This window comes from Pelecanus crispus (genome assembly GCF_030463565.1).
Source record: "Pelecanus crispus isolate bPelCri1 chromosome 30 unlocalized genomic scaffold, bPelCri1.pri SUPER_30_unloc_1, whole genome shotgun sequence".
In the NCBI taxonomy this organism is placed as follows: domain Eukaryota; kingdom Metazoa; phylum Chordata; class Aves; order Pelecaniformes; family Pelecanidae; genus Pelecanus; species Pelecanus crispus.
This window is the reverse complement of record NW_027461234.1, coordinates 31,732-47,821: the sequence shown is the minus strand read 5'-3', so window position 1 is coordinate 47,821 and position 16,090 is coordinate 31,732. Positions and strand designations below refer to the sequence as shown.

The 16,090-nt window shown below is 63.2% G+C and overlaps 2 protein-coding genes across 2 annotated transcripts; one reads left to right on the top strand and one right to left on the bottom strand.

Annotated features, from left to right (window-relative positions):
* Positions 1–6,303: 6,303 nt before the first annotated feature.
* PAK4 (p21 (RAC1) activated kinase 4) lies at positions 6,304–12,638 on the top strand. The gene is given in 10 exon segments (XM_075727273.1): positions 6,304–6,507; positions 8,328–8,563; positions 8,765–9,012; positions 9,557–9,996; positions 10,107–10,240; positions 10,361–10,487; positions 10,595–10,720; positions 12,210–12,222; positions 12,225–12,343; positions 12,483–12,638. Coding segments are annotated over 10 exon segments (1,803 nt in total).
* Positions 12,639–14,364: 1,726 nt separating this feature from the next.
* On the bottom strand, positions 14,365–14,769 carry SYCN (syncollin). The gene has a single exon (XM_075727295.1). It carries the CDS (start codon positions 14,767–14,769, stop codon positions 14,365–14,367), a length of 405 nt encoding a protein of 134 aa, XP_075583410.1.
* Between the last annotated feature and the right edge of the window lie 1,321 nt (positions 14,770–16,090).

Here is a 16,090-nt window from a genome sequence, read left to right as displayed (position 1 = left end):
AACGGAGTTATTTCTGGCAAGGAGGAGGGGAAGGACTCTGGTTTTCCCTGTGCCGAGGTGCGGAAGCCCGTTTGCCTGGGAAGAGAAAGGGGGGGGGAAAAAATTGAAACCCGGCAAAGCGGGGCGAAAAGGTGAACCCCCACGCCTGCGCCACGCACGGGGTTTGGGCTTTTAAAACCTGAATGTTTGAAAAACTTTACAAAAAAAAAAAAAAAAAAAAAAATGGCACGGACTTCCCGCTCGGCCGCAGCTGGCGTGGCGGATTCGTGGCTTGGAAGAGCCGGTCGCTGGCTAACGCTTCCCAACCGGTGGCAAGCAAAAAGTTCTGCTTGCCTGGAAGCAAGCGGCGGTAGATAATGTCACCCGGGGCACGCTGTCACGGTGGGGAAGAGGCTTTGGGGGGTTGTAAGACCCCCTAAAAACCCTCGTGTCCCGGCCGAATGCCCCAGTCGCTTGTGAATGGGTGCTGGGGGGGTTCCCCTTGCTCTCGGGGGTCCCGGGGGCTCCTCCGCCCTCCGAGAAGGCTCCGGGCGAGCTGAGCCGATGCCGGGGGACGGCGGGGACTCTGCGCGTTTTCTTCTTTTCCCCCAAGCGCCCTGCAATTCTGAGCGCCCTCGACTAAAAAACGCGTCTGGAAATTCCAACCTTAGCCTGCGTCGGGCAGAAAAAAACGCTTTTCCGGAGCCTGGGATAGGGGAGAGCGGCTCCGGGATGCGAACGCGGGACAAAACAGCCCCTTTCTGCCCTTTGGGGAGCAAAGAACCTCCCAATCGATCGGTTTTAGACGTTATGCGAAGGAACAAATTGCCTGCGGGTTTTTTTTTTTTTTTTTTTTTCCCCCACCTCTTTTATTTTTCATTCGCAAGCTGCTAGCAAACTCCCCGCCAGCGATAACAGGTTTCGGGGTGTTTGTCAGCAATGGAGAATATTCTGCCCTGTTTTGTTTACTCAGGGCTGCTCCGAGCGTTAGTTAATGGCTGACTAATTAAACAAAGCGGAGATAAAGGGAATCTGACCTGGGCTAGGACAGGGTTGAGGAATGCGCATAGCTCCGAGGATCTCGCCGAGAGAGGGGGGAACGTGGGGGAGATGTTAACCCGCTCTTAACTTTTTCCCTCCTCTTGCGCAGAGCCCCCTCATCCCGCCGTCGAGAGCTCCTCCAAGCCGGGCTCTGCCCCCCTGCCCCTTTCTGCCGCCCGTTTTTTCCCCTGCCAACCCAAAAAAAGATTTTATTTTCGCCGAGCCGAGGGAGATTTGGAGGCCGATGAGCTTAACCGGCCTGCGGGTCGACGGATATCCCCCAGCTACATTCGCCTCCGACTTCCCGGCGGCGAAACGCCAAGCGAGCGGTTTTTTAAACGTCGCCGCTCAAAACTTTTATCTCCCGAAACCAGCGGACCCCTTCGCCGTCCAGCAACAGGACCGCGCCGGCGATTCTCCGCCAAGGCTCTTGCGCGCCGCAAGGATCCGTGTGCGGCGGAAGCGGCTTCCAGGGCGGCGTTTGGAGCGACCGTAAAAGCAGGTGAAAGGAGGGGCCGCCTTGGTTTTCCTTTCGGCCACACTCCTGCCGCCGGAATGGCGTCAAACGCCTGTTCCTCCCCAAAACGGCGGCGGTCTGCCTGGGCTAGAAGCTACGGCAAGCCGGCACGATGCTCGCCGCGGCGGTAAAAGCACGAACCGAACGAAAGCGCCCGCCCCGCTGTGGACTTTTTAGCCATGGGTGTCTGCGAGGTAACGTTCTCCTGGCTCGCGAACCCCGTAAACCTGCTGCCTGCGCGCTCCCGCCTTCGTTTACCCCTAATTAATGAGTTTGCCCGGGCGTGGTGCGGGTTCGGGATTCGACCCGGGCCGAGCCGGCGCTGGGTTGCGCTGCGGAGAGCCGGCGAGCGGCTGTGTCGGACCCCCGGGGTGAGCGGGGGAAAAATGGGGCGATCGCAAATATACGGGATCCCCGCTCCCGGTTTTTTTAAAGAAAGAACCAGGAGAGAGGCGGACGCATCCAGGTAGAGAAAACCTTTGCTAACGGATCGGGGATTTATTCCCAAAAATCTCAAAGATTGGGAAAGCTGGAGAAAAGGGAGCGCCTTTTGCGGACGCGGCGGGATGCCGGAGCCCCGGAGCTGGGATTTCCTGCGTGGAGAAGGGATTGTCTCGAGAGCTGTTGAGTTTCGCACCGGGCAGCCTGGTCGGAAGCAGATTTAGGAGACTAAAATGGAAGGAAACGGCCACAATCGCCACCCGAAGCCAGTGAAAGTGGGAAAAACGGATCCGCCCCGCGGCAGCCCGAGCTCTGCCGCTCTCCCCGCGCCCGCCGCCGGATTTCGGCGGCGTCCCCGCGTGTCCCGGGATCGTCCCCTTCTGCGGGATGAGGACGGCTGTGCGCGGTGCTGCGGGGGTCACCCAGCTCCCCGAGGATTCATCCTCCTCCGCTCCACCAACTTAAATCCCCTTTCAAATTTTGTCAGCTCGCTTCTAGCCCGCTCCTGGGCGCCGGCCACGGTGAAACCAGCCGGCGAGGTCAGGCACTAACGCTGGAATCGCGTCCCGCCGGCTTCGGCGTCGCCCCGAAATCCTCCCGCCGGGTTCCTTTTGAGTTTGGGCACCGCAGGATGGCACCGCTTTTTCCGAAACGGAGAAACCAGGGAGTTAAACAAACAAACCTTAAATAGTGGCCTAAAACGCCGGTTGGTTTTACTCGGCTGCTTCCACGTCCCCGATCCCGCGTGGGAGGGGTGCGCTTCCTCCCAGCCGCCTGCTTTTACTAACAAACAAATAAAACTGGTTTCTCCTCCGCCGACGGGCTTTTGGCCGGCAGGACGCGGGGCTGGAGCTGGACGCGGCGAGAGCCTTGCGCCGCCGTGGCTTGGTGGGTTCATCCCCCGGCTTTCCCCGGCCGCCGAGCGCTCCGGTGTCCCCGGAACGCGGATTTTTTTGGTGCTTTTTTGCTGTTTTAAAGCCTGAGCCGCTTCCCAAGCCAAAGTGCCGACTCGCTTGCGCTTTCGGGCAAGTTAAAGGTGGGTTAAGTCGCAGCTTCGTCCTCTTCGCTCCCTGGGGGACGCGGCCAAGGCGAGGAGCGTCGGTATTCCGGACACCGGGATTTCACGCTCGAGCCTGTTGGAAAAGCATTTATCTCACCCCGTTAATTGCAGCAGCTCCGGATCGCGGCTCGCCGAGCGCCGGCAGATCCCCGTGCAGCGGCCGTGGACTCGGCCGAGTCCCCGAACGAGCCGGTAGTTACGGAGATCAGCTGGATTTGGCAACCGCCGGCGGATTTGGCAAACCGCCGGCGGATTTGGCAGCTCTCGGCGCCGCTGCCGGCGGCCGGCTGCCAGCGTCGCCCTCGGTAGCCGGAGCGCCGAGGTGGAAATACCCGGTGCTACCGGTCTTTCCGGGCTGCGGCGAGGGCGTTTTGGCAGGGGGGGGGCCTGGCTCATCCCTCCATCCGCGGCCGCTGCCCGACCCACCGCCACCCGACGGGAGCAAACCCGGGGGACGCTCGGCGGGCGTTAAATGGGGGAAAAAATCAGAGTTTAAGGTCATTAAGCTGCTTTTGGGAGCGTTTTTGAGTCGCTAGTCTTTCCCCTCGACTCACGCTGGTGTTTAATCGGCTCTGATAGCCCAACCTGTTTCTCTCCGGCTCTCGTCCCCGTCGGGATATCGCCGAGCCGCGATACACGAGGGCTCGCCCGCTTTAGGCCTGGCGATATCCATCTAAAACTTGATTTATATATATTTTTTTTTTCCCCCCCGCTACCCCAACCCAGAAAATTTCTCCCTTTCCCCTCCCGCTCCCAGGCTGGGAGGAGCAGCAACGCGCCGGGCGGAGATGGCGCCGACTTCCAGCATCGGCTCCGCTGCAGAAATTATTGAAACAATTCAAAAAAAAAAAAAAACCCCAAAAAACAACCTGAAATTGTTGATTTAGGGGAGGCTTGCCAGCGCTCCGGGCTTCCCGCTGGGCAGGATCTATCGCGTACCTTTGAGCTTGGAAGGATGCGGGCGTTTGGACGGCGTAAACAAGGTTCTATTGTGCCTGGCTGCCCGTGTTTACACCGGGAAAATCGGCTTTGGGGTCCGCCCTGGGGCCAGGCTTCCTCCCCGTCATCCTGGGAGACCGGGATGCGTTCAGGATTAGTCTCAAATACGCCGCAAACGAACGAAACCTCTTAAATAAACGGACAAAACCGGCTGCGCCCGGGTGACTTTGCCTTTGCAGCCTGCGAAAGGGACACCGGACGACTCGTCGGGCCGAAACCGGCTTTAAATTGAAACGCCGAAAAGGTGCTGGCTGCGCTCGCTAAGTCAAGCCGCCGTGGTTTGTATTTTAGGCTCCTCGGCCGGTGTTGAAGCGCCTGAGCAAAGTCGGCTCTTCTCGCTCGGGCCGAGCATCCGCGCGCCTGGCTTTTTGCAGGTCGGGCTGGCTTTTTTCTTGCCGCTTTTTCTTGCCGCTTTGTTCAGCTCGTAACCGAAAACGCCGCTTTCCGACCTTTAAAGGCGAGGTGAAGTGACGCCCTTTAGGTGAAAGGCATAAAAAAAAAAAAAAAAAACCAAATCTCCGAGCTTTTAATTGTGGGAAGGGTGTTTTTTTGCTTCGTTTTTAAATTTAGGAGCGTTACATCAAAGGGACGCGGTAAAACGTCTGCAAGACCGGGGCTCCCAAAAGCTCCCTTCTCCTGGAAGAAAAATCCAAGCGACACTGGGGAGGAAGAGAAGCGAGGCGGAAAAAAGCAGGATTATCCCCGAGAGGAGAAGACCGCCGGTCCTGCCACCCCTTCCCGGCTTCAGGAAGAGAGCAGAGGCGATGTTCCCCGACCGTCGCGGCGGATCGCGTGAGCTGCCGAATCCCCGGGGCGACAGCGTTCTCTCGCCTCCGGGCTGGGTGAAAGCCCGGCGGTTGCGGTGAAAGGAAGCAGAATCCAGGCCCCAGCTGCGCTCGGAAAATGCCTTTGCGGTGAGGACCGGGCGTTAGCGATCCTCGTCCTGCGATTCACGCGGACGACGGCGCTCGCCGGGGCTGAGCCGGCTCGCGGGGCCCCCACAGAGGCTCCTGCCCGGAGCGAGGAAAACTTGCTGCGGCTTTGGCGTCCCACCGAAACCACCCCACGGGCCCCTCCGTTACCCGCCGCCGCCTTTCCTTCGACGGAGAACCTCGCAGCGTTCGGTCACCGGCGACCGAAAGAGAACCGCGATCCGGCCGCCGCTCGTCGTAACCGAAGCGGTTCCGTGACGCGGGCGAACAGCGCTGACCCCGTCTCGGCGACGCGGCGGGCGCTCGAGGAGACGCCTTTAACGAGGGGAGATTTTGCTCGGGGTCTCGGCCGGGCACCCCTCCGCCTGCTCGCTGGGCTCGGGCAAGACTTCGGGGCAGCTGGTGATGGGAAAGCGGGAGGAGACGCTGGAAAAGCCTTGCTTTGGGTTCATCGGTGGCCGGCTAACGAGGCCGGAGGAGCGCGGGGTCAGCGTTTTCGCCGTAGGTGTCTGTTCAGCTGCTAGCATTTAATATAACGTAGCATTTAACTTTAAAATAACGACAAATATCTGCCCGTTCACCCTGCCCGTCCCGGTGGGTGTTTTCTGCCCCGAGGAGATTGCGCTTGTGTCAGATGAAACCCTCGCAGCCACAGTTGCCAAACTCCGGCTCCGAACCGGCGCCAAGAGTAATTTGCAAAACCCTTGCAAGATCAGCTCTAAAACCCTGGGTGCTGGGGCACGGCGCGGCTTCAGCCGCTCGTGAAACGACTGGAAGCAGAAAAGCCGAGGGAATTATTGCCCACCCTGCGCCGTGACGAAGAGGGACGGCGGGTGGAGGAGCCCGAAGCTCGCGCGGGATTTTCTTCCGTGCTCCACGAGCGGGCAGCCCTGACAAGCTCCCTCGGTTGGCGATCGCTGCCTTCGCGTTAAATAAATGGAGGCCGGGGCGGGGGAGCTGCAAACGCATCTTGGAACGCGGGGCGATAAGAACGGGGGAGCGGTGGCGGCGGGGGATCGCAAACGCAGCCGCGAGTTCGGGTGGGCTGTAAAAACCCGCCCGGATGGGGAGCAGCCTCAGCCAGCGCGGGGCTTGCGGTCGCTCAAGGTGTTTCCTTTTCGGCACACGCGCGGCGAATAATGATTTTGCCGGAGAGCAAGATCAGTTCCTAAAGAAAGGGCTCGTTCGTTTTACGGCTTGCCGAGCTCCCTGGTGTGCTGCTCGCCTCTCCCTCCTCCTCCTCCTCCTCCTCCTCCTCCTCCTTCTCCTTCTCCAGGCTTCATTTTTGTCCCTCTTCTTTGCCCCCGCTCCCAGGTCTTCTAGCCGGCCTCACCATGTTCAGCAAGAAGAAAAAACGCATCGAGATCTCCGCTCCCTCCAACTTCGAGCACCGCGTCCACACCGGCTACGACCAGCAAGAGCAGAAATTCACGGGGCTGCCGCGACAATGGCAGGGCATCATCGAGGAGTCGGCCAAGCGTCCCAAGCCGCTGGTAGACCCCGTCTGCATCACCGCCATCCAGCACGGCTCGCAAAAGGTAGGCAGCTCCGCCGGCGTGGCCTCTGCCGCCTCGGGAGAGGGCTGGCGATACCGTTTTGGGGGCCAGAAAGCCAAGCCGGGGAGAATTTGGGCTCCGTGCCCTCTCCTCGGGGCGCTGCGGAGCAGGTAAGGGTGGAATTCGGTCTCTAACCCGCGCAGGCGGCAGCGGCAGCCCTTCCCCGCTCGGCTGCCGCCCGCACGGTGTGAAAACCTCTCCCGCGTCACCCAGCAGCTGGAAAAAAAAAAAAAAAACCAAAAACCCACCCTGCAAGAAAACGCCAGGGAAACGGTGTCTGTTCCTTCCCATCTCATCCCCTCCCCGTGCCTGTGTTTTCCCCGAACCGCCATTATGTCGTTTTTTTAGTCTGGCTCGTTTGCTCCCCCTCGGTCGAGGCCGCCCCCGTGTCCCAGCTCTCTGCCGTTCCTCCACCTTCACCTTAATTAAAATCCCCGGCACCGGCTACGGTGCGACCGGCATGCCCGGCGCCGGCATCCCGGCGGTTTTTTGCTCGCTCGGCTGGTTTGCCCCGGACAATGAGGCGGCTCCAGCGGGCGTGAGTAACGCCGGCTGCGGCCCTTCCGAGCGAGGCCAAGCCGGGCGATTTTGCTGACCCAAAAAAAAAAAGATGCCCAAACCGACGGGGCACTGCCGAGCCCCGCGGCTCGTGGTCGGGAGCCGCCGCATCCCATGTGGCTGGGGTTTGTTGCGGAGGTCCGGGTTCGGTTCCTCTTGAGGAAATAACCCGCTCCCGGGTTATTTCGGTGGGAGGAGGAGGAGGAGGAGGGAATATAAATAGCCAAGGACGGCGGGCTGCGCTCGCTCGCCCTGTGCGGTGATGCTTTCTGCGGAGGAAGGCATCCTCCTCTTCGGAGGGAGGCGAGAGGCCCCGGGGCGGCGGCTGGCGTCGCTCCCGCTGTCCCCTCTTGCTGCGTGGCCGTGGCTCAAATCCCCGAGGGCGCAGATCCCTCCCCGAGGGCTGGGAAACAGGGAGCATCCCTCCGCACCCCCCGCCAGCTTGGAACCCCCTGCGCCCTCCCCGGTTTGGGGTGTCCCGCCCCGCCTGGGACCTCCCTCCCCGCATCAGGCTTCATTTTTCCCTTTGCTTTTCCCCTTCGCTCCGAAGCGGCGTTCGGGACAGGTTCGTTAACCTTCGGCTTAACGAACCGCGTCTGGTCCTCGCCTCCTGCATCCCCGCTCCCTCCTCGGCGACGCCGAGGGGAGGAGGGACCGGCGCCCGCCCCGGGGTTTTGCCGTGAGCGAAACCTGCTGCCTTTGCGCAGTCACGAATTAACGCCGGTTTGGGGGCGGACGGAGCCCCCCGGGCGCAATCCGGGGGACGAGGCGCTGCCAACGTCCCCCCAACCCCTTCCCTGTGAGCCCCCTGAGCAGGATTGGGTCCGGCCCAAGGCTTCTTGGCCGCATGGTGCCTCTTGCGGCGCTTGGCCCGGCCGGGAAGCGAGGCACGAGGGAGCACCCTGTTATTTTGGCACCTAAAAAGCTCCCGCTGGGGCTGTTGAGGAAAGGCAGAGCCCCATCCCCTCTCCCCCAACCACGAGCATCCCATTCCGTGGGGCTGCACGGCCCCCGCCGGGCTCAGCCGCCTCCCGGCATTCGACTGGACCCAGGCGGCGGCGGCAGCGGCGCCAGCCCCCTCCCCGCGTCCCCTCTGTGTGAGCCGTGTCCCCGTCACCACCAGGCATTTCATTTTCATTTTTTTTTTTTTTTATTTTCTTCCCTTTTTTTTTTTTTTCTTTTTCTTTTGTTCTGTTTGTGCTTTATGTTCCTGTCCGCCTCCCGTCCCACGTCCTGCTCAAAAGACCATCGTGCGGGGCAGCAAAGCCGCCAAGGACGGCTCCCTGACCTGGCTGCTGGACGAGTTTGAGAACATGTCCGTGTCCCGTTCCAATTCTCTGCGCAGGGACAGCCCCCCCTTCCCGCCCCGCCGCGACCAACTCTACCAGGAGAACGGCCTCTCCGAGGGCCCGGCTGCTGCCCGGCCGCATGAGGATGCCGGCAGGAGCAAGGAGAAGAGTCGGCACGGGGCCAGGAGCGAGCTAGAGCAGGGCAAGGAGAAACCCCGGGAGCGGGAGGAGCAACGCGCCCACCACCACCATCACCACCACCACCAGCGGCAGCCCCGCGGGCAGGAACCCGGCCCCAAACCCGTTCCCCCCGCCGGCGGCCGCCCGCACCCTCCCGAGTACCCCAAAACCCCCGTCGAGCGGGACGGCTGGCGGGATTACCCCGCCGACAGGGACTACAGCGAGCCGGCCGACCGGGTGGTGCGGCGGGAGCGCCCCGAACCCTCCGACAAGCGCCCTAAATCCACCTACGCCGGCGAGACCAGCCCGCAATCCCCCCGGGAGAAACGCCCGCTCTCCGGGCCCAATATCCGGACTCCCAACATCCCCATCTCCGAAGGGGTGATGAAGACGGCTCAGCAGACGGGACGGCCTTTTAATACCTACCCGCGGGCTGAGACCGACCCCGGCAGGGGCGCGGGTTCACAGGTAAAAGTTCCCCGCTCTGCTCCCCCTCCGCTCCGACCAGATCCGCTTTGGCAGCGACCTCTCCTTCCCCGGCTGCGGGGGAGCTTTTTCTCTCTCTGCCTTTCCTCCGCCTCCTCGAAAAGCAGCCTCTCTCCTCCGCTTCCTAAGCAAACGCCGGCTAAGGGGATCCCGCGCTCCGATTAAAACCCGCAGGACCAGCACGCGCCGAAGACCGCCGGCCCCGCGGCCGCTCTCTGCGCTTTCCTCCCCGGTGCCGTGCTGCCGGCACCGGCTCCCCCGTCCTTGTCTCCGAAATGGCCGCCGGCTCCTCTGCGCTCTCCTCTCCCCTTTCCTCGCTCCTTCCGAGCCTGTCTAGCGCAAACCTTTCCTTCGGCAGCGCCCGGCTCTGCTAACGCCTCTGCCGCTCGCTTGGTTGGAAGCCGCGGGGGTCGGCTACCCGGCGTTTTGGGAACAGCGGCAAAATCCCGGCTCCGGCCGCGCGCTCCGCTGGGCTTTTGGTGCCTGACGTCCTTCTCTTCCCGTCTCCTTGCAGGCAGAGCACCGACCGGGACGACCGCAGGAGGTGGCATCCAACGGGCCGGTGAGCGGCGGTGCCGGCTCTTCCCGAGCCCACCCGCCCGCTCCGCCGCGTTCCAAAAACCCTGAGCCGCCTCATCCCGGCCTCACCCCGCACGCCTCGGACCCCCACCTCGCTCGCCAGCCGCCTCCCGGCCCCCCACCAGCCCCGGCGGGGCCGCAGCAGCCCCGCTCGCCCCAACGGGAGCCTCAACGCGTCTCCCACGAGCAATTCCGGGCGGCCTTGCAGATGGTGGTGGATCCCGGAGATCCCCGCACCTACCTGGACAACTTCATCAAGATCGGCGAAGGCTCCACCGGCATCGTCTGCATCGCTACCGTCAAGAGCACCGGCAAGCTGGTGGCCGTGAAGAAGATGGATCTGCGCAAGCAGCAGCGACGCGAGCTGCTCTTTAACGAGGTGAGGCAGAGCCGGGGGATCCCTCGGCGAACCGCCGCGCCCGGGCTCGCTCAGCGCCCGCTTTTGGGCGGCGCGGCGAGGGGCTCCATCGCCGTCTCTCCCCTCGGCAGGTGGTGATCATGCGGGATTACCAGCACGAGAACGTGGTGGAGATGTACAACAGCTACCTGGTAGGCGACGAGCTCTGGGTGGTGATGGAGTTTTTAGAAGGCGGCGCCTTGACCGACATCGTCACGCACACCAGGTAACGTCCCCGGGGACCCTCCCTTGCGCCCGCGTCCCCCAACCGCCGCCTCGGCACCGGCGTTGTCTCCCGTCCCGGCGCGCTCACCTCTCGCCTCCCGCCCTTCCCGTCGGTTCGTAGGATGAACGAGGAGCAGATCGCGGCCGTCTGCTTGGCCGTCCTGAAGGCCCTCTCCGTCCTCCACGCGCAAGGCGTCATCCACCGCGACATCAAGAGCGACTCCATCCTCCTCACGCACGACGGCAGGGTAAGCGCCGCGGCGGGACGCGGCAGCGGCGGCAGTGGGTACGGAGCCTCCCGGCCAGCCGAAACGCCGCGGGCCCTTCTCACCGGCCGCCTTCCCCGGCTTTTTAGGTGAAACTCTCCGATTTTGGGTTTTGCGCCCAAGTGAACAAGGAGGTGCCGCGACGGAAGTCGCTGGTGGGGACCCCGTACTGGATGGCGCCGGAGCTCATCTCCCGCCTGCCCTACGGCCCCGAGGTGAGCCCGCCGCGGATTTGGGGGTTGATGGGGCGGATTTGGGGGTTGATGGGGCGGATTTTTGGGTTCATAGGGCAGATTTGGGGGTTGATGGGGCAGATTTGGGGGTTCATGGGGCAGATTTCGGGGTTTATGGGGAAGATTTGGGATGTGATGGGGCAGATTTGGGGGCTCATAGGGCAGATTTGAGGGTTCATGGGATGAATTTGGGGGTTGATGGGGCAGATTTGGGGGTTCATAGGGCAGATTTGGGGGTTCTTGTGGTGGATTTGGGTGTTGATGTGGCAGATTTGGGGGTTCATGGGGCAGATTTTGGGGTTCATGGGGAAGATTTGGGGGTTGATGGGGCGGATTTGGGGGTTGATGGGGTGGATTTTCGGGTTGATGGGGCAGATTTGGGGGTTGATGGGGCAGATTTGGGGGTTCATGGGGCAGATTTCGGGGTTCATGGGGAAGATTTGGGATGTGATGGGGCAGATTTGGGGGCTCATAGGGCAGATTTGAGGGTTCATGGGATGAATTTGGGGGTTGATGGGGCAGATTTGGGGGTTCATAGGGCAGATTTGGGGGTTCTTGTGGTGGATTTGGGTGTTGATGGGGCAGATTTCAGGGTTCATGGGGCAGATTTTGGGGTTCATGGGGAAGATTTAGGGGTTGATGGGGCGGATTTGGGCGTTCGTGTGGTGGATTTGGGGGTTTATGGGGCAGGTTTGGGGGTTCATGGGGAAGATTTGGGGGATCATGTGGCAGATTCGGGTGTTGATGGGGCAGATTTAAGGGTTCATAGGGCAGATTTGGGAGGTGATGGGGAAGATTTGGGGGTTGATGTGGCAGATTTGGGGGTTCATGAGGCAAATTTGGGTTTCCTGGGGCGGATTTGGGGGTTGATGTGGCAGATTTGGGAGTTCGTGTGGTAGATTTGGGGGTTCATGGGGCAGATTTAGGGGTTCACGGGGCAGATTTGGGGGTTGATGGGGCAGGTTTGGGGGTTCATGAGGTGAATTTGGGGTTTCCTGAGGTGGATTTGGGGGTTGATGGGGCGGATCTGGGGATTCATGGGGCGGATTTGGGAGCTCATAGGGCAGATTTGGGGGTTGACAGGGCAGATTTGGGAGTTCATGTGGTAGATTTGGGGGTTCACAGGGCAGACTTAGGGGTTCACGGGGCAGATTTGGGGGTTGATGGGGCAAATTTGGGGGTTCACGGGGCAGATTTGGGGGTTGATGGGGCAGATTTGGGGGTTGATGGGGCGGATTTGGGGGTTGATGAGGCGGATTTGGGGGTTCATGAGGTGAATTTGGGGTTTCCTGAGGCGGATTTGGGGGTTGATGGGGCGGATCTGGGGATTCATGGGGCGGATTTGGGAGCTCATAGGGCAGATTTGGAGGCCGTGGGGCAGATGTGGGGGCCGTGGGGCAGGTTTGGGAGCGCAGGGTGGCCTCGCCCCTGAATTAACCCTTGGTTTTGCCCTGTCCCCCCCGCCCCGCAGGTGGATATCTGGTCCCTGGCGTGATGGTCATCGAGATGGTCGACGGGGAGCCGCCTTATTTTAACGAACCCCCGTTAAAGGCCATGAAAATGATCCGAGACAATCTGCCCCCCAAGCTTAAAAATGTGCACAAGGTAAAGGCGGGGAGGGGGGGGACACGGGGCATCCCGGGGAAGGGGAAAAAACCCTTCCGGGGGCTTCCCCGATTTCCCCTGGGACGCACCCACCGCTCCGCGAGCCGCCGCTGACGCCCGCCCCGCTCCCTCCCCGCAGGTTTCGCCCTCCCTCAAAGGTTTCCTCGACCGCATGCTGGTGCGGGACCCGGTGCAGCGGGCCACCGCCAACGAACTCTTGAAGCACCCTTTCCTGGGGAAAGCGGGACCCCCCTCCTGCATCGTCCCCCTCATGCGCCAAAACCGGATGCGGTGAGGAGCCGGCGCCGCCGCCCTGGCGTCCTCCTCCTCCTCCTCCTCGCCCTTCACCGTCGCCTCTTAACTGGATTCGTGACTGTGCCACTACTGTCGGGGCGCTGGCGGGGGGCACGGAAACCCGCCCCCCACCTTGCACCCATACTACTGAGCCGGGGAGCGGCCGGGGCCGGGGGCCGCCTCGGTTTTGGCGACTTCGCCGCCGCTTCGCGCGGGGACGCCGGCGACGCCGGCCCGCTCTTCCCCCCGCTCTTCCCTGCTTCCCGGCAGAGATTTGGGGCTGGGGGTTTATCCCACCCCCCCACCACCCTAGGGAGCCATTTGGGGCATCTCCCACTTTTCTTTTCCTTTTAAATTCCCTTTTTTTTTTTTTTTCTTTTTTTTAATCCCCATCCGGCCCCAGGGGCAACTCCACGGCGGGGGGGGGACGCGCCCCAACACTACGGCCCCGCGGCCACACTACTGATTCGGGGTCTTTACCGCATCCCCCCCGCCCCGGCCCCTTTCCAAACACGTTTTTGTTCTTTTTAGGGTTTGTTTTTTGGGATTTTTTTGTTTGTTTGTTTTCCTTTTTTTTTTTTTTTTTTTTTTTTTCCCCTTCCCGTTTTGTTTTTTAACAAAGCTATTTATATTGTCGTTTTGTAACGCCGCGGTGGGGGGCGGCCCCGGGGACCCCCGGAGATTACACGTGTCCTTTTTGGAGACAGCCGCGTCCCGTCTCGTCTCTTTACGGGGCGGGGGACACGCGTCACGCGTGGGCGGGCGAGGAACACATGCACGTCCGCCCACGCGTGTAACCCCCCCCCCGCCCCGGAGCGTGTGGGAGCCCCTCCCTGCATGGAGGAGGAGGAGGGGGGGGGGGTCACGGGGTGATGGGTGCGGGGACCCACCCGTTCCCTGCCCGCCCCCCTGCCCCACTTCCCCCCCGCCCCCCAATAAAGCACCCGTGGGGCAGGAGCTGCTGTGGCCTCCAGGCTTTATTGGCTGCGCGAGACTGGGGGGGGGCGCGGAGGTGGGGAGGGGCGGCGGTGCTGCCGCGTCAACGCGCGTCAGCCCGCGTCTGTCAGCCGTGACCCGTGTGGACTCGCGGTGACCCGCGCGGACTCACGGTGACTCGTCTTGGCCCGCGTTGGCCCGTGTTGGCTTGTCTTGGCCCGTGTTGGCTTGTCTTGGCCTACGTTGACTCGTGTTGGCTTGTCTTGGCCGAGTTTGACTCGTGTTGGCCGACGTTGACTCATGTTGTTGGCTTGTCGTGGCCCACGTTGGCTTGTCTTGGCCGAGTTTGACTTGTGTTGGCCAACGTTGACTCATGTTGGCTTGTCTTGGCCCACGTTGGCTTGTCCTGGCCGAGTTTGACTTGTGTTGGCCCTCGCTGACTCACATTGGTTTGTCTTGGCCGAGTTTGACTTGTGTTGGCCGATGTTGACTCACATTGGCTTGTCTTGGCCGAGTTTGACTTGTGTTGGCCGACGTTGACTCACGTTGGCTTGTCTTGGCCGAGTTCGACTTCTCGTGGCCCACATTGACTCACGTTGGCTTGTCTTGGCCGAGTTCGACTTCTTCTCATGGCCCGCGTTGACTCGCCTCGGCCCATGTTGACTTGGGTTGACTCACAGTGACTCGCCTCGGCCCACGTTGACTTCTCGTTGACTCGCGCTGGCCCGCGTTGACTCGCGCCGACTCACGTTGGACCGGTGTTGCCCCGCGCCGCCCCCGCGCCGCCCGCCTCAGTTGCACTTGCAGTAGTAGCCCCTGATGGCGTCGTTCCAGTCGCTGAAGAGCCCCCGCTGCACCTCTTGCAACCGCGGCACCGCGCCCGTGCCAAAATGCCGGCTTTTCCCTTTCTTGCCGGCCCGAGACCAGACGGTCAACTCGCAACGGGTGCCCACCACCAAGGAGGAGACGCGGGCGGCCCACTTATGGGGCATGTAGGGGACGTCGGCGCCGCAGTCCACCACCAAAACATCCCCCCCGCAGCACTGGTCGTAGTAGGGGCTGTCGTCGGCGTAAAGTTGGGCGCAAACGCGGGTGCCGTTGAGCGGCCGGAGGGCGGAGGGGGCCGGGCACTGCGCCTCGACCCCCGCCAGCACCGTCGCCGCCGCCAGCACCGCCGCCACCGCCAGCGCCGCCATCGCCCGCCCGCCGCCGGTGCCGCCGCCCAGATATAGCCGGGCCCAAGGGCGGGGCGAGGGGAGGGGACCCAAGCGTCCGCGCATCCCCCCCCCCCCCCCAAAAAGCGTCTCCCCCCCCACCCTGGGGAAGGACCCAGGTGGCCGGGCATGGGACCCCCCACCCCTGGGAAGGCACCCAGCTGCCTGGGCCCCCCCCCCGCCACCCGGGGGCCTTCGTCCTCCTCCTCCTCGCTGGGAATGGAGCCGGGTGTCCGGGAGCTGCACCCGCCCCCCCCCCCCGGGAAGGGACCCAGGTGTCCAGGACCCCCCCACCCCCCTGGGAGGGGACCCAGGTGTTCTGCCCCCCCCCCGCCCCATGGCCTTGGGGAAACTGAGGCACGGGAGGGGGGAGCAAGGCCAGGCTGGGGACCCACGTGTCCGGTATGCAAATGAGGGAGGGTAATTAACCGAATTAACCGGGGGGGGGGGGGGGGTAGTTAGCAGAGCCCTCAGGGTGATAGCGATTGGGGGGGTCAGGCTCCGCCCCCTGATTTGCATATTAATGAGCCAGGCTCCCTCCCTCAGGCAGAGGAGACCCCCGAGACACCCCCCCCCCCCCCCCCCCCCAGGCCCGCCCCCAGGCAGAGGGGACCCCCCGGGACCCCCCATCAGACCAAGGGGACCCCCCCGGGCCCCCCCCCCCCCCCAGGCAGAGAGGACCCCCGGGACCCCCCCCCAGGACCCCCCCCATCAGACACAGGGGACCCCCCCCGGGACCACCCCAGGCAGAGAGGACCCCCGGGACCTCCCCCAGGACCCCCCCCATCAGACACAGGGGACCCCTGGGACCCCCCCCAGGCAGAGAGGACCCCCTGCCCAGGCCTCCCCTCAGAAAGAGGGGACCCCCGGGACCCCCCCAGGCCTCCCCTCAGACAGAGGGGACCCCCAGGACCCCCCCAGCCCCCCCCCCAGGCAGAGAGAACCCCCGGGACCCCCCGCCCAGGCCTCCCCTCAGACAGAGGGGACCCCCAGGACCCCCCCAGGCCCCCCCCCAGGCAGAGAGGACCCCCGGGACCCCCCCAGGCCTCCCCTCAGACAGAGGGGACCCCTCCAGGACCCCCCCAGGCCCCCCCCCCCAGGCAGAGAGGACCCCCGGGACCCCCCCCCAGGCCCCCCCTCAGAAAGAGGGGACCCCCGGGACCCCCCCAGGCCCCCCCCCCAGGCAGAGAGGACCCCGGGACCCCCCCCCCAGGCCTCCCCTCAGAAAGAGGGGACCCCCGGGACCCCGCCAGAACCCCCCCCAGACAGAGGGGACCCCCGGGACCCCCCAGGACCCCCCAGG

Excerpts from the sequence above, each read along its gene's own strand:
- SYCN (XM_075727295.1), bottom strand. The coding sequence starts at position 14,769 with ATGGCGGCGCTGGCGGTGGCGGCGGTGCTGGCGGCGGCGACGGTGCTG.